Source organism: Chrysochloris asiatica, unplaced genomic scaffold (genome assembly GCF_000296735.1).
Source record: "Chrysochloris asiatica unplaced genomic scaffold, ChrAsi1.0 scaffold00026, whole genome shotgun sequence".
NCBI lineage: Eukaryota > Metazoa > Chordata > Mammalia > Afrosoricida > Chrysochloridae > Chrysochloris > Chrysochloris asiatica.
The window spans coordinates 24,380,886-24,399,543 of record NW_006408544.1 but is presented as its reverse complement, the minus strand read 5'-3'; the positions used below and the strand labels follow the sequence as shown (position 1 = coordinate 24,399,543).

At 37.3% G+C, this 18,658-nt stretch overlaps 1 protein-coding gene across 1 annotated transcript in view; it reads right to left on the bottom strand.

Annotated features, from left to right (window-relative positions):
* C8A (complement component 8, alpha polypeptide) overlaps window positions 1-18,658 on the bottom strand; it is a 136,392-nt gene that overhangs the window by 66,826 nt on the left and 50,908 nt on the right. The window contains exons 5-6 of the mRNA XM_006839819.1: window positions 3,315-3,504; window positions 1,549-1,749 (exon numbers count right to left, since the gene is read on the bottom strand). Of these exons, the coding sequence (XP_006839882.1) occupies window positions 1,549-1,749; window positions 3,315-3,504 (391 nt within the window). The remainder of the gene's footprint in view (window positions 1-1,548; window positions 1,750-3,314; window positions 3,505-18,658) is intronic.

Sequence of the window (18,658 nt, the reverse complement as noted above, 5' to 3'; positions counted from 1 at the left end):
GAGGTCATGATTTCACCCTTTGAGTACCCAGAAGTCATAGTCTTAACTTTTGAGTATGCGGCAACTCTGCTTTCTGTGTTCCTTGTCTATTCATCTTCTGCTTCCTGGTTTCTTGATCTCTGGAAGAGGCCAGCCTGATCTCTGCTCTGGTCAAGAAGTGTCACAAAGCTCTTCAGCCATACTGATGAGTACTAGAGGCACCCCCCTCCACCAGGAAGCCTCATGCATGAAAGCACTCTGCTTTCTCGCTCCATGGGTGGACTCCCATGCTGTCTTGTGTTGGCCTCCTTGTTCTGCAGCTACAGTTTCTCTGCTACTGCTTCGTACCATCTGTGCCATCTTTGGTGTTACTTCTCTACTCACTTCTTTCTGAACCCTCATCAGAATTGACTTTGACTTCCATAACACCACCAATAGTCTCTTCCAGGAAATGTAAGTAGCTTATTATTCTCCCAGCCTCTACTCATTATCCAATTCCAAAACTGCTTCCACATTTTAGGTATGTGTTAGGGGCAGCACCCTACTCTCAGTACCAAGTTCTGTCTTAGTGCTGTTGTAGCAGAAATATCACAAAATGTTTTTTTGTAACAGTTTAGGAGGCTAGGAGTCCAGATTCAGGGAATGGTCCTTTTCTCCTTTCAGCATCAGTAGGTCCAATAGTCCTTGGAATTCACAATGTATCTTGACATCAATCCTTTTCTAGATCTAGAAGCTTCACAGTGCAAGGACCACAGGTCCAAAGGATGCATTCTACTCCCAGCTCTTCTTTCAGAAAATGAATCTCTTTTTCTAATAAATCCGCACATCAATGGATCCCTGTTTCCAATAAATCCACAGTCCAGATAACAATGTCATTAAGAATTGTTTTATAAATTTTAAATCAATTCAATTAATTGTTCTCTTGTATCTGATTAATTTCTTCATCCTCAACAATCCTCACTTTTCTGTCCAGTATGTACCTGAGTGAGCTGAAGCCCTTTCAATCCCAAATTCGTATGAGGCATTCTCTTATCTCCAGACCTTTGCACATACTGTTCCCTGTGTCTAGAACACCCTTCAATCAACTTCTCTCTCCCTTTATTTGTCTAACTTGTATCATCTTTAGACCTCAACTTATACAGATGTTCTTTCCTCAAGGAGGCATTTCTTGACTCTGCAGGAACTCAATTTAGTTGCCAGCCCCTCTACTTGCTTGGTAAGCCAAAGCTTACTTTAACATTCTTTTAGTTCTAATTTAAAAGACCTGGTTCTTTTTCTTTAACACATTACCATACTAAATATTTTACTATATGCTCCAGGTAACCATGAAAAAGGATTGGGCGAAGTGATCAGGGTTCTTGTCTTATCATTCAATTTTATTCCCTTTGTGATGATTCTGTGTGCAAAAGCGTAATAAGAAAAACAAACATGATTACCAGTGATCAGACATTTCCAATTACACAAGCAATTAAGGTTCGATTACTACTGTACTTTTTAATGCAATTAAGGTAATACGTGTTCCATGTAGATTATGGAATACTGGGCAACACAGGCATTATGTTTTAATACCTTCTCATTATACTTGCTTAACTTCTCCAAGAATGAAGAGTCTTTTGATCTACATAGATTCCCTTTCACAGATATCGGGAAGTATGCAAAACCTATATCAAGGGTCAATCCCCATGAAACTGAATCTTCATTTTTCATTTCAGAAAGAAGGCTATTCACATCATCATAGAACTCTGAGGAAATTTCTGTATCAGCCAGAGCCTGGAAAGAAGCAAGCAGAAGTTAGCCTTGGGCACATAAAACCTCTGTTCAATATTTAAATTTCTGCTTTGTCAAATATCTACAGTTTCAGACTGCTGTAAGCAATTTTGTTAAAAGGCTAATCCAGGCATCATATGGGTAGTTGCTAACATATACAAAATTAGCAATGTTCTCAATGTGGACATATCATGGTTATTAGCAGCTGTCAAGTTTGAACAGTAGAACTATTCCACAATTGTGATCTTTCTGAAGAAGTTCTCCAGGCTCATCTTCCAAGACACCTTTGGGTGAGTCAACACACCAACCTTTTAGTTAGTTGTTGTTGTTGTTAAGTACTGTGGAGTTGGTTCTGACTCACAGTGACCCTGTACAGGATTTCCGAGGCTGCAAATCTTTACGGGAGCAAAAAGCCTCATTTTCTCTCACATAACAGCTGGTAGTTTCGAACTGCCAACCTTGAGATTAGCAGCCTGATTCGTAACCACTATGCTACCATAGAGCCTCTTTCAGTTAGTAGTTGAGCATTTAACTGCTTGTAGCACCCAGACACTTCTTCCATATAATCATGATAGTAGTATGCGTTGTTGAGTCGTTTTTGACTCCTAGTGATCCTCTATAGACTTTCTGAAGCTATAAATCTTTATGAGAGCAGAAAGCCTCATCTTTCTTCTGAGGAGCAACTAGTAAATTTGAACTGGTGATCTTGTGGTTAGCAGCCTAGCTCATATTCCATCAAACTCTTTTCCATATGTTTATAGCACTGCTAAAATATTTATTTATATACACAAATATATATAAAGATGGTTCTGATAAAATACTACAGGCAAACTTGGGAGATAGTGCAGGTTCTAGACCACCACACTAAAGCAACCTTAGCAATAAAGTGAGTCACATGAATTTTTTGGTTTATCAGTGCATATGAAAATTCCATTTACACTGTACTGTAGTCCACTGAGTGTGCAACAGCATTACAAAAAGGAGGAACTACTCTGAGAACTGGAGTCCTGGTGTGGTGCTGTGGGTTAATGCGCCAGACTGCAAAGCTGTTTGAACTGCAAGGTCGGCAGTTCAAGCTCACCAGCTGCTCCTTGGAAACCCTGTACAGGGTCGCTATGGGTCAGATCTGACTCGACAGTACTTCACAACAGCAACAACTAGTCTGAGAATTACCAAATGTATCACAAAGACACAAAGTAAGCACAAGGCTGTTGGAAAAATGATACCAGTGGACTGACTCAGCACAAGGTTGCCACAAATCTTCAATTTGTAAAAAACAAACAAACAAAAAAAACATAGTATCTGTGCTTGCAGTAACTCTAAGTACGATAAAATGAGATCTATTTATGTTTGGAGAGCTAAGATTTAACAGGTGCATGACCACATTGACATTGTGTCTCACTGGTCTTATGCTTGCTTCTCCATGCCCTTCCACACAGGAGATCTGTAGAGGCAGGTGGGAAAGCATGTGCAGTTGCCAGTAAGCTCTACTAAAGATAAAAGCTCCAAAAGCAAGGTATCTCCATCAACAAGCATCTATCTGCCTGAACATCCCAGTCCAGACTTACTTCAAAATGGTACTTCAGAAAGTTGTAGGGTTTTCGAAAGTACTTCTCATCCTCTCCATAGTAGAGACGCTCACAGGTAGAGTCATATCGAAGCTCCCTCCATTCTCCATTGTATACTGTCTCACACTGGCCCCCGTAGTACCTGGCATCGTACACACTCTGAACTTCTTGCTGGGTCAGGATATTGTACCTAAATTGAAAGGTCAATTTCTGGAACAAAGCATTGGAATAGCCAAAATAGCACAAAATGTCATCCTCTGGAGATGATGTGGTAAGTGGTTTGATCAGTTGTTTCTCAATCTATATTCTGTGGATCCCAAGGATTCCTCAAGATACCTTAAGGGCCATTTCAGGTAACAATGGGAGGCTGAATAGGCTATATTTTGGGCCTCAAGTTTCTCTTCAACCAGAGCATATGGAAAGCAAAGCTCCATTCAGTATCTAGAACAGTGTTCCCATATAAGAGACACCCTTAAATATTTTTTGAATAAACTACAGAGATAATTTGCTCAATGATCAAGAGTTCAGGTACAAAAGCCAGACTCAGCTCATGTCCCAGCTCTGAAACATGTGTTGCTTTGGGCAAATCACTTAGCTTTTCTGGGTTTCAGTTTTGTCATTTATAAAAAGCAGCTCATGAAGCTAAATAATAACAAGTGTGAAATTTGGAGACATCAGAGTTCTCTTACGCTGCTGAGGGCAATGTAAAATGGTGCAGCTACTTTGAAAAAGGGCCTGGTAATTCCTCAAATTATTAAGCATAGCTTCACTACATGACCCAGCAACCCAACTCCTAGGTATATACCTAAGAGAAATAAACTCCACTCCTAGGGATACACATGTCATGTAGACTCATATTTTAAGCAGCACTGTTCACAATAGTCAAAAGATGGAAATAACTCAAATGTCCACCAAGTGAAGAATAGATGAACAAACTGTGGCATATCCATTTAAAGGAACATGATTTGGTCATAACAAGGAAGCACTGATTTATGTTATAACATGGATGAACTTTGAAAATATGCTAAGTGAAAAGATCCAGACATGAAAGACCAAATATTATATGATCCCATTCATATAAAATGCCCAGAACAAAGAAATGGATATAGAGAGATAGGCAGTTTAGTGATTATCTAAAGCCAAGGTACCACTACTCATCTGTCACATTGTAGTACTGTGGTGGCTTGTGTGTTTCTGCGATGCTGGAAGTTATGCCATCAGTATTTTAAATGCCAGCAAAGTGGACAAGTTTCAGTCAAGCTTCCAGACTAAGACAGACAAGGAAGACTATGTCTGAATAGGCACTGAAAACCACATGAATATCACTTGGGCATTGCTGATATAGTGCCGGAAGATGAAAATCTTATGAACAGTAGCAGAACATCATCAGATATAGTGCTGGAAGATGAGCTCCTCAGGTTAGCAGGCACTCAAAATACAATTGGAGAAGAGCTAACTCCTCAAAGTAGAGCTGACCATAGTGACATGAATGGAGCAAAGCTTTTGGACCTTCAATTGCTGATGGGGCACAACTCAAAATGTGGAGAAACAGTTGCAGACATTCATTAATAATAGAAACATGGAATGTATGATGTATGAATCTAGGAAAGTTAGAAGTTGTTAAAATGAAATGGAATGCATAAAAATAGATACCCTAGGCATTAGTGAGTTGGAATGAACTGGTATTGAACACTTTGAATTTGACATTATATGGTTTACTATGCTGGGAATGAAAAATTTATGAAATTTTTTAAATAGAGGAATGTTGTCATATTCATTGTATAAAAGAATATTTTCAGATGTATCTTGAAGTACAATGCTGTCTTTGATAGTATGATATCCATACACTTTCAAGGAAGACCAGTTAATACCACTTTATTCAAATTTGTGTACCAAGCACTAAAGTCAATGATGATGAAATTGAAGAATTCTACTAACTTCTTCAGTCTGAAATTGATCGAATACATAATCAAGATACATTGATGATTACTGCTTATTGGGATGTGAAAGTTGGAAACAAAGATGAAGGACCAGTCACTGGAAAATATGGCCTTGCTGATAGAAATGATGCTGGAGATCGCATAATAGACTTTTTCAAAATCAATGACTTATTCAAGACCAATGACTTATTCATTACAAATATCTTTTTACATGGACTTCACCAGAAATAAAATTGACTATATCTGTGGAAAGAAATGGTAGAGAACCTCAATATCCTCAGCCAAAACAAGGCCAGGTGCAGACTGTGAAACAGACCATCAATTGCTCATATGTAAGTTCAGGCTGAAACTGAAGAATATTGCCTACAATAGAGACAAAATATGACACTGAATATATCCCACCTGAATTTAGAGACCACCTCAAGAATACATCTGATGCATTAGACACTAGTGACAGAAGAACAGAAGAGTTATGCGATGACATCAAGAACATCATACAGGATGAAAGCAAAATATCATTAAAAAGACAAGATAGAAAGAAAAGACCAAAATGGATGTCAGAAAAGACTCTGAAGCTTGCTCTTGAGTGTAGAGACGCTGGAAGAAGTGAAGAACTGAAAAAGCTGAGCAGAACATTACAAAGGGCAGCTCAAGAAGACAATGCGAAATATTATAATGGAATGGGTAAAGACTTGGCGTTAGAGAAGCAAAAGAGAACACTCAGAGTTTTTAAGATGAAAGAACTGAAAAAAAAAAAAAATTCAAGCCTCAGGTTACAATACTGAAGGATTCTATGGGTAAAAGATTAAATGATGCAAAAAGCACACACACACACAATTGAAAGGTATGCATGGAGTCATTGTACCAAAAAGAAATGGTTGATATTCAACCCTTTCAAGAGGTAGTGATTGTCACAACTGTAGAAGTAGAAGTTTTGTAACATAAAGGGGAGAGTAGTTAATCTTACATTACAGGAACAGAGGACCATCAAGGAAGAAGAGCACGAGCAGAATGTGGGACCCTATCCAAAAATACAGTGACACCAGAGATAGAGGCAGAGCTGAGAACACTGACTGAGAGAGCAGCTGAGGACTCTACACTCATGGAAAGAGAAACGCTGTGGGCTGGCAGCCAGGAAGCAGGCTTGCAGAATCTGTCCTTTGGTTGTTTAAATGATCATGCATTCCTGAGAGTTTTTGTGTACAACTTCCACACACCCTCCATAATCCCCCCCCAAAAAAACACACAAGGAATAGAAGCAAATATTATTGAATGGTGATGCAAAATTGTCATCATTGCAATAAAATGAGTATAAAACCAATATTCTCCCATGTAAACTATCATTCAATTCACAATAAAAAACTAAAGAAATCACTCAAACCATTTCAGTTCAAAAACACCAACGGTACTAAAGAAGGAAGTACAAGCTGTACTAAAAGCTTTGTGGAAAACAAGACTTCAGGAACTGATGGAATACAAATTGAAATCTTCCAACAAACTGAGGCAGCACTGGAGGTGCTCACTATCTCCAAAGAATTTGGAAAACAGCTACCTGGTCAACAGATAAGTAGAGAGCCATATTTGTACCCATCTCAAAGAAAGGTGATCCAATGAAATACAGAAATCATCAAACAATATAATTAATGTCACAGGCAAATGCAATTTTGCTGAACATAATTTAAAAATGGATGCAACAGTACATTGACACGGAACTGCCAGAAATTCAAGCCAGATTCAGAAGAGAATATGGAACCATGGATATTATTGGTGACTTCATATGGATCTTGGCTGAAAGCAGAGACTATCAGAAAGATACTTGTGCTTTATTGACGATGCAAAAGCTTTTAATTGTGTGGATCATAGCAAACTCTGGAAAACATTGAGAAGAATAGATATTTCAGAACACTTCATTGCGTTCCTGAGGAACCTGTATATAGATGAAGAGGTAGTTGTTAAAAAAGAACAAGGTTTAAAATCAGGAAAGGTATTAAATTAAAATAAGAAATTATTTAAAATTAGAAAGATATTCAATTAAAATCAGGAATGGTTTAAAATCAAGAAAATATAATAACGAGGCTTATGCCCTTTTACCATATTTATTTGACCTGTATGCTCTGCAAATAATCCAAGAAACCAGATTGGATGAAGAATAATGTGACATCAGGATTGGAAGAAGACTTACTAACAACTTGCAATATGCAGAAGATACAACCTTGCTTGCTTGAAGTGAAGAGGACTTAAAATATTTACTGATGATGATCAAGGACCACAGCCTTCAGTATGGATTGTACCCCAATGTAAAGAAAACACAAATCCTCAAAACTGGATCAATAAATAGCATCATGATAAATGGAGAAAAGACTGAAGTTGTCAAAGACTTTGTTTTGCTTGGATCTGCAAACAACATTCATGGAAGCAACAGTCAAGAACTCAAACGACGTATTACATTAGGCAAATCAGCTGCAAAAGACATGTTTTAAAGTGTTAAAGAACAAAGATTTCAGTTTGAGGACTAAGGTGGACCTGACTGAAGGCATGTTATTTTCAGTCACTTCATATTCATGTGAAAGTTGGACAATGAGTAAAGAAGACCATAGAAGAATAAATGCATTTTAATTATGGTGTTGGCAAAGAATATTGGAAGTACCACGGACTGCCAGAAGAACAAATAAATCTGTCTTGTAGGAAATACAGCCAGAGTACTCCTTGGAAGCACTTTGTCTCTCATACTTAGGACATATTATCAGTAGAGACCAATTAGTGTAAAAGGGCATCATTCTACATAAAATGAATGGTCAGCGAAAAAGAGAAAGTCGCTCTGGGTTGTGTTTTGTTCTGTTGTGCGTGGGGTTGCTATGAGTCAGAATTGACTCTATAGCACCTAATAACAACAAAAACAAAGGCCAAGGCAAAGGTGAATGGATTGGAGTATGATAACAAAATTATGTGAGATCAAAATGTTGTAAAAATCACTTTGATGGTGATTGCACATATCTGTAAATGTACTAAAAATCATTAACTGTACACTCTAAAGAGTTCAATTGTTTGATCTGTAAACTATATCTCAGATAAGGTGTTAAAAGAAAGAAAATCAATTAACAATACTGCTTTCCTCATAAGGTGACTGTAAGATTGAATGAGTTAAACCATGTGAAGAAATCATAAAAGTTCTTAACATACATTACTACTAAATGAATATTTTGTTGTTAATGTTACAATTTCAGGAAAAGACCCTCTAATTGAAAAGTCAGTCTTGATATTTGGGGTAACTCATTGTTCTAAGCGCTGGTAGCGTAGTGGTTACGAGTTGGGCTGCCAACCTCAAGGTCAGCAGTTCGAAACTACCAGCTGTTCTGCAGGAGAAAGATGAGGCATTCTGCTCCCATAAAGATTTACAGCCTCGGAAACCCTGTACAGGGTTGCTATGAGCCGGAACCGACTCCACGGCACACAACAACAACAACAACATAGTTCTAAGATGGAACCTAAGACTCAGAAAGGTCATGGTGTGGTGCCATAGGATCAAACACTGGACCTTAAAGTCAATTTGAACCACAAGGTTGGTGGTTCATACACCCCATTCCCACCTCCGAAACCCTACACAGAATCACTATGAGTCAGAATTGACTTGACGGTACCTAACAACAACAGTATAGTGCTAAGAGGGAGCCTAGCCCTTAAAAAGGTCATTACCTTAGTGGCAGACTTACAGATATCGGAAGATATGCAGTATGAAAGCCCAGAAGAGGCCTATTTAAAGCTCTGCCACTTACTAGCTATATGACTTTTTTGGAGTTCATTTCTTATTTGAAGGACAGGCACAACAATAACTACCACTAATGGTTTTTGTTAACTCTAAATGGGAGTATTGGGGGGTGTGGTGGCTCTGTAGGGTAAGCACTGGACTGAAAACCACAAGGTGGGTGATTTGAGCCACTAGTCACTCCACGGGAGAAAGTTGAGACTTTCTGCTACTGGAAAGATTTATAGCCTTGGAAATCCTATACAGGGTCACTATGACTTGAAATTTACTCAACAGCACTTAACAAGAATAAACGAGAATATTAAAACACAAGTAAAATTGATAGTATATGCTAGGCAATTAACAAGATACTTCCCTTCCCATTGCCCAATACTCTTCCAGAAATACTTTCCTCTCTGAGACATATAAAATATATCTTGCTCATGTCTATGTTTTCATTGTTATTAGGTGCCATTCTGTTGTGCATAGCAACCCTATGCACTGAAACCCAATGGACTGAAACGCTGCCCGGTCGTGCGCCATCCTCACAATTGTTTGAACCTAAATGCTGCTGCCACTGTGCCAATCCATCTTGTTGGGTGTCTTCCTCTTTTTCGCTGATCCTCCACTTTACCAAGCATGATGTCCTTCTCAAGGGACTGTTCCCTCCTGATAACATGTCCAAGATCTCAACAGCCTGTAGTTCTAAGGAGAATTCTGGCTGTACTTCTTCTAACACAAATCTGTTTATTCTTTTGTAAACTCATGGGTACTTTCAGTATTCTTCTCTAAGACCATAACTCAAATGGATCAAATATTCCACAAGCTTTCTTATTCACTGTACAACTTTTACCTACATATGAGGCTATTGAAAATACTATGGGTTGGGTCAGATGTACCTTAATCTTCAAACTAATATCTTTGATCATGTTTTAGGCCACAGAAAATTTGTAAAATAATGCTCAGTTGGTGAAAAACAGCTTTAATTTTCTAAGAAGGGAAAATTAACTGTACAAAACATTTTTGCATTTGGCTAAAAGTTTCAAGACCTAACAATATAATAAGACTCTTATGTAATAAATAATAAAATTAGTACTTGTCTCTGCTGTCAAATTCCTACCTTGACTTTGAGACCCAACAGAAATGTTGTCTCCTCTATGTGGCTTTCTTTGATTATTCTGGACAGACGTAGTTGTTCCCCCCCCCCCCTATGTTCTCATGACATTCAGTGATTACCCTTGCCATGTGTCTTAAAGGTATAAAGACAGAAAATGAGCAAGAATTAAACTGTGAATGTAACCCATCTCAAAAGGTGGTGACGGCAGTGGTGTGCTGTGGAGTTGGTTCTGACTCATAGTGACCCTTTATAAGATTTCTGATACTGTAAATCTTTATGGAAGCAGAAAGTCTCATCTTTCTCCTGTGGAATTGCTGGTAGTTTCAAACTGCTGACCTTGAGGTTAGCAGCCCATCTTGAAACCATTACACTATGACAACTGGATAAATAATGCATACCTGGCATATAGTAGGAAATCAATGTATATTAATTTCCTTCTTCTTTTCCTATCTTCTTCACTTTCTTCATATTAGTGGAAATGATGTAATAATAATTATGATAAATTGAATACAAACTCTGCCAGACATTTAACATACATTAACTTTCAACTCCATGACAATTTTTCAAATTCAGAAACTGAATCTCAGAAAAATTATTTTGCCTATAGTCACAGATGCATTTTCCCCCCAAGATCTTTTGACACTAAAATCTGGGCTTCTTCACTTTACTCTATCCTGCAGTTTCTATCTTCCCATTCACTGTACAAATTTCTGCTTATATTTTATAAATATAAGTTCTCTGATGTGCCAAACAAAACATACTGTGATATATACAATCCTGTAATATAAATGGTCTATGAGTAGAAGCATGGGTAGGCACAAAGACTGAATGGGTATGAGAGGGAGAGATGATAATGTATACCCTTTTGTAGGTTTGACAGAGGATATTAATACATGTATATTCACCTTTGCTGTACATACATTCAAGAATGTGCTGGAGTATGCAGAGGACAAAGTTACATAATCATCTTAAGCATAACCAAACACCTTGAGGGAATCAGTCCCTGTTTCCAGGGGCTCAGGACCATGGTCTCAGGGAATATCAAGGTCAAGTGGCAATGTTCTACATCTTATAATAGAAAATAGCGAATGGAGTCTTAAAAGCTCCTGAGCAGTCATCTAAGGTGAAATTATTGGTTTCTCCATATATGGAGGAAGGAAAAGTAATAAAAATTAGTTCCACATGAGAATGGACCACATGAACATCAGTCTCCATGAATCTAGGAGGAGAAACACAAGATGGTACCCAGCTACCACTACCAACTGCTCTGAACGGAATCATATTAGAAGGTCCTGGGTAGAGTGAGAAAAATGTGGAACAAAAACCAGGCTTACTGGTCAGATAGAAACTGGTGGTACTTTCAAGACAATGGCCTTTAGTCACCCTTCAGATATGGAAAGGAACTCACCTCCATGACTCAATTTTCAGCCAAACAATAGACAGATATATAAGGGAACAATATATTGGGGAAGTATTCAGACTTTAGAATAATCAGCCCCTTGAAATCAAAAGAACAATATTTTCCAAAGAAAAGGTTTAGAAAGGCTAGGAAAGACTTAACAATAGAAACAGAAAATAGAAGGAAGTGGGATAAATTTTAATCAATGACAAGAAGAAAAATGTGTATGATTTGCAGAGTGAAAGACTGATTTTTCTTCTTCTTCTGTAAACATTCACCTCAGTCACATAAAAAAATAAGACTTAAAAGAACAATAAACCTTAAGACTATCCTATAAACCCTAAAACATGTTGATTTGTGTTTTATTGACAAGGCATAGACATTCAATTGTGTGGATCATAACAAGCTATGGAGAACATTGAAAAGAATAGAGTCCAGAACTCTTAATTTTGTTGTTTCAGCAAACCAGGAGATATTGTGTGGCTTAAAATTAGGAAAAGTGCGTGTCAGTATTGTATACATTCACCACATTTCCTCATTCTGTATGCTGAGTAAATCATCTGAGAAGTTTTATTATATGAAGAAGAACATACCATCATCATTGGAGAAAGACTTATTAACAATCTGATATGCAGCTGAAAAAATCTTGCTTGCTGAAGGTGAAGAGGACTTTAAACACTTACTGATTAAGATTAAATACTACAGTTTTCTGTATGGATTACACCTCAATGTAAAAAAAATAAAAACTTTTTTTCACAACCGAGCCAATAAACATCATGGTAAACAGAGAAGAGATTGAACGTATCAAGAATTTCATGTTACTTGAATCCTGATAAATGCTCATGGAAGCATTAGTCAAGAAATCAAATGACATACTACACTGGGAAAATTTGTTGTAAAAGACATTTTTTAAATGATAAAGAGCAAAGGTGTCACTCTAAGGACCAAAAAACCATGGTATTTTCAATTCCCACATATATATGTGAAATCTGGACAATGAATAAGGAAGATTGGGGAAGAATGAATGCATTTGAATTACGGTGTTGACAGAGACTATTGAACATATCCTGGACTACCAGAAAAATGAAAAAAAAATCTGTCTTTGAATAAGTACAGCTAGAATGTCCCTGAGAAGCAAGGATGATGAGACTTTGTCTCATGTACTTTGGACATGTTATCAGGAGGAACCATTCCCTAGACAAGAACATCATAGTTGGAAAAGCAGATGGATAGAGAAAAAGAAGAAGACCCTCAATGAAATGGATTGATATAGTGGCTGAAGAAATGGGCTCAAACATAGGAGCTATTGTGAAGATAGTGCAGGACTGAGCATTGTTTTGTTCTGTTGTATATATAGTCTTTCTGAGTATTGGAATTAACTAGATGGCACCTAACAACAATAACAACACAATCTGTAAGCATAATTAAAGTCTACATATATCCAGAAAAACTAGCTACAAAAGAATCAGTAAAAATGAAAAGGTATAGCCAGAGAAACGTCACTTTTTGGAAATGTACTATGCAGAAATACTTAGACGTGTACAAGGGTGTTCGTTATAGCATCATTTATAAGAGGATTTTTTTTTTTAAAGTCTTATTTTCCTTCCATATGTAATAGTCAAATGAACAGTCATATAGTCCTACTATTGAAGAGAAGTTAGCAAATCTTTCTGTAAAGATTTGCTATTTTAGACTTTGCAATCTGTAGGTTTCTATAGCAACTATTCAATCCTGCGATTATGAGTCAAAAGCTGTCTTTCAATAAAGCTTTATTTAAAAAAACAAAAAGTAAGGCAGAATTGACTTGATGGTCATAATCTGCTGGCTCCTGTTATAGAATACTATATACTTAGGAAAAAAGAGGTAGAACAAGATATGTTGCTCTTATAAGTGCTTTCAAGTAAGTATCTACTCACAGTGACCCTGTAAAGGGTTTCCAAGGAGTGGCTGATCAGTTTGAACCACGAACCTTGAAGTTAGCAGTCCAGTGCTTATCCTACAGTGCCACTCCAGGACTCCAGAACAAGATACAGTAAGTGGAAAAAGCAACTCACCTATCAATATTATAGCATGATCACATTCATGTAAAATATGCCTATATGTATACTATTGTTGTTGTTGCTAAGTGCCTTTGAGTCATTTCTGACTCACAGTGACCCTGTATAGCATTTCTGAGGAGTGGCTGGTGGGTTTGAACCTCTACCCTGTGGTTCAAACCAATCTTGAGGTCAGGTGCTTATCCTGCAGTGCCACACAAGGATTCCATGTGTATATAGGATTATTTTACTATAAATTGCATTTTTAAAATGGTCTAGGAGTCTCTACACCAAACTAGAGATAGGCACTAGAGAGGGAAAGGAAAGAAAGTGATTGGGTGGGCATGAATGGGGAAGGTAAAAACTTTCAGTTTTACCTTAAACAACTAGTATTCTGTAACAACAAATAAAAATTACAATCTGGGAAGTCTTAAATTAGAAAAAATTAATATATCAATAAAATCTGTAAGATCTTGTGATGAAGAGAAGAACCCTCAAAATGTAAGCAGATGGAAGTGGAGATGGGTTCAGACCACTATTTCAGTATTGAGTATGGGCAAAGGCCCATGATTCAGGAAGTATATTTGAATGTTTCTGGTTGATTCACACAAAAGTAGGGTCATGTTGTATAGGTTATTTTGCCAATAAAGAGGGGCTATTTCTCAGCTCAATAGTTTCTGCTTCTACTCTGTTCATTCTATAGTAACTTTCAATATTAATAAGAATTTCCTCTGATTAGTCTAAAAAAATACAGAATTTTATCTTTTTTTTTTTTTTTTTCATATGCTACATCACTTATAGGACTCAATCCCACCTAGTCAGGAACTGTGACCTCAGAGCTGTTAAATCATAATGAGTCAGAGCTGCAAGCAACACACTCTCAACTGACCTTAAGTGGGCTACAATAAGGCTGGGTCACTCCCAGCAATGATTGAATCTCCGCATTGCCTCATCTACAATGATTCAGGCAGTCGTATTGATTTGTTTGATTTCAAGCAATATTTAGTGAGAGGTTACTAGCAGACTCTGAAAAAGGGCTGAGGGGATGTAGATGAATCAAAGACAGACTTTGCCTTCAAAAAGGCCCTATGTAAGTCAGGGGACAAGACCCAAGACAAAGTCAGAACAGCAGAAACTGACAATACCAGAACATCACCATCACGCATGCTGGGTACAGAGAATTAAAGAAGACAAGACAGATCTCTCAAAAAGCTCTATGCTGGGCAGATTGATGCTTCAACAGACCTCCCAGACAATATCAGTCCATTTCAGCTCATTAATGCCTTGACTATTGATGTTTATATGTTCCATTTCATTGTTGACAATTTCCAATTTTCCTAGATTCATCCTTCTTACATTCCATCTTCTGACTATCAATGGAAGTTTACAGCTATTTTTCTTTAAGGCTTTATTCTATTTGTGTCATAACCATCAACTCTTATTTTAGGAGGCAGCTCGTCCCCAGTCGTATTTTGAGTGTCTTCCAACCTAGCATTTCATCTTATAGCACTATATCTGACAATATTTTGGTGCTCTTCATCATGTTTCAGTATTCAATATCCTGGTGCTCAAAGTGTTCCACTGTTATTCATAAGACTTTCAGTGACTAAATAATTAGAAGTAGTCCTGCCCTCCTTCTTCCTAGCCTGTCTTCATCTGGAAGCGCAGCTGAAACCTGTCCACCATGGGTGACCCTGCTTTTATTTCAAATACTCATTTCATAGCTACCAGAATCACAGAAAAATTCACAAGCCACCACAGTAGGGCAAACTGAACAAAATGTGGTGGTAAATCAGCCTAGACAGGGTCAAGAAGGCTTCCTGAAGAGACGATTGCTGGTTCTGAAGATGAGAAAGAACAGTCCAGAAAGAAGAAATAAATTTATCAAGGCTCAGAATCCAAAGAATGTGATGCATCCAAGGAACTTGCCTCAAACCTGAAGTCACCTTGATGAAGAGAAGAATCAAAGATGCTTTAATTCCCACAAATAAGGAAAGTGTGGATTGGGAGGTTTATATAAGCTGTGGTAAAATGGGGGTTCAGACCTCTTTTTGTCTCAACACTGATCTGTCAGTTTGTTGTATTGGGGTGGCTTGTGTGTTGCTATGATTCTGGAAGCTACGTCATTGGTATTTTAAATACCAGCAGGGTCAATCACTGTGGACACATTTTAGATGAGCTTCCAGATGAAGACAGACCAAGAAGAAGGAGAGATATACTACTTCTGGATATTTAGTCAATTAAAACCTTATGAATAGCAGTGGAACACTATCAGCACCAAGCTATTGAATATTGAAACATGATAAAGAGCACCAGAATATTGTCAGAAATAGTGCAAGAAGATGAGCCTCTCAGGTTAGAAGGCACTCAAAATAAGATTGGGGAAGAGCTGCCTCCTCAAGACAGATTTGAACATGATGTTACAAATGGAGTAAAGTCCTTAGGACCTTCATTTGCTAAGGGGGCACAACTCAAAATAAATAGAAACAGCTGTAAAAATTCATTAATAGTTGGAACATGGAATGTATGAAATATGAGCCTAGGAAAATTGGAAATTGTAAAAAATGTTATGGAACATATAAACATTGATATTCAAGACATTAGTGAGCTGAAATGGACTAGTATTGGCCATTTTGATCTGATAATCACATGGTTTACTGTGCTGGGAATGACAAATTAAAATGAATAGCTTCACATTCAACATCAAAAAAGAACACATCAAGAGCAATCATGAGGTACAACGCTATCTGTGATAGGATAATATCCACACACATACAAGGAAAACCAGTTACTACCACTATTATTCACCTTTATGCATCAACCACTAACACCAGTGATGATGAAATTGAAGAAGTCTGCCAACTTCTTCAGTATGAAATTGATCAAACATGCAATCAAGATGTATCAATCGCTACTGATGATAAGAATGCAAAGGTTAGAATCAAAGAGGAAGGGTCAGTGGTTGGAAAATATGGCCCTGGTGATAGACATGATGCTGGAGACTATATGCCAGAATTTTGCAAGATCAATGAATTCTTCATTGAAAATAGCATTTTTAAAAAGCATAAAAGATGACTATGCACATGGACCTCACCAGATGAAATACACAGAAATCAAGTTGACTACATTTGTGGAAAAAGACGATGGAAAAGCTCCAATATCATCAGTCAAAACAAGGTCAGAAGAAAACTGTGGAACAGACCATTAATTGCACATATGAAAATTCAGGCTGAAGCTGAAGAAATTTTAAAAGTCCACAAAATATGACCTTGAGTACATCCCACCTGAATTTAGAGATCATCTGAAGAAGAGATTTGATGCATTAGACACTAAAAACTGAAGACCAGAAGAGTTGTAGAATGACATAAAGATTATATAATACAGGAAGAAAGCAAAAGTTCCTTGAGAAAACAAGAGAGAAGGAAAAGACCACAATGGATGTCAGAAGAGACTCTGTAACTTGCTTTCCAGCATAGAGATGCTAAAACAAATGGAAGACGTGAGGATGTATAAGAGCTGAAAAGAATTTTTCAAAGGTCAGCTTGAGAAGACAAAGTCTAATATTATAAGAAAATGTGCAAAGACTTGGAGTTAGAAAACTAAAAGGGAAGAACATGTTCAGCATTATCAAGCTAAGGGAAGTGAAGAAAAATTCAAACCTTGACTTGTAATATGGAAGGATTCTATGGTCAAAATACAGAATGATGAAGAAAGTATCAAAAGATTTAATGAATACAAAGAGTCACTATATCAAAATGTAATGGTCGATGTTCAAACATTTCAAAAGTAGCATATGATCAAGTACCAATGATCCTGAAGGAAGAAGTCCAAGGTACATTGAAATCATTGGCAAAGAATAAATCACCAGGAATTGATGGAATACAAATCGAAATCTTTCAACAAAGTGATGTGGCACTCAAGAAACTCACTTGTCTATGCCAAGAAAATTGGAAGACTACTACCTGGCCAACTTACTGGAAGAGATCCATATTTGTGTCCATTCCAAAGAGAGGTGACCCAATGAAATGTAGAAGTCATCAGACAATATAATTGATATACAATGTGAGTATAGTTGTACTAAAGGTAATACAGAAAGAACTGCAACCTTACATTAACAGAGAACTTCCAGAGGTTCAAGTTAGTTTCAGGATGCGGAATGAGGGATATCACTGTTGATGTCCAATGGATCTTGGCTGAAAGCAGAGAATAACAGAAAGATGAATATTTGTGCTTTATTGACTATGCAAAGGCTTTCAATTGTGTGAATCATGACAAGTTATGGACAACGTTGTGGAGAATGAGTATTCCGGAACAATTAATTGTGCTCATGAGGAACTTGTACATAAACCAAAAGGCAGTTGTTTGAACAGAACAAGTGAGCACCAAATGGTTTAAAATTAAGAGAGGTGTGTGACAGGGTTGGATTCTTTCACCAAACTTATTTAACCAGTATGCTGAGCAAATAATCAGAGAAGCTGAATTATATGAAGAAAAACATATTGATTGGAGGAAGGCTTATTAACAACCTGTGATATGCAGACAATACAACCTTGCTTGCTGAAAACCAAGAGGACTTAAAATTCTTATTAATGAAGATCAAAGACCACAGCATTCTGTATTGGTTGTACCTCAATGTAAAGAATAAAATCCTCACCACCAGATCAATAAATAACATCAAGGTAAATGAAGAAAAGATTGAAGTTGTCAAGGGCTTCATTTTCTTTGGATCAACAGTCAATACACACTGAAGCAGCAGTCAAGAAATTAAATGACATATTGCATTGGGCAAATCTGCCGCACATGACCTATTTAAAGTATTGAAGAGCAAAGATGTCAGTTTTAGGACTAAGATGCCCCTGACCCAAGCCATGATATTTTTAATAACCTAATAGGCATACGAAAGTTGAGTAATAAATAAGGAAGACTATAGAAGAATTGATGCATTTGAGTTATGGCATTGGAGGATAATATTGAAAGTATCATTGACAGCCAAAAAAACAAATAGATTTGTATTGAAAGAATTATAGCCAGAGTGTTCCTTGGAAGCCAGGATCGAATGACTTCATCTCTCATACTTTGGACATATTGTCATGACAGACCAGTCCCTGGA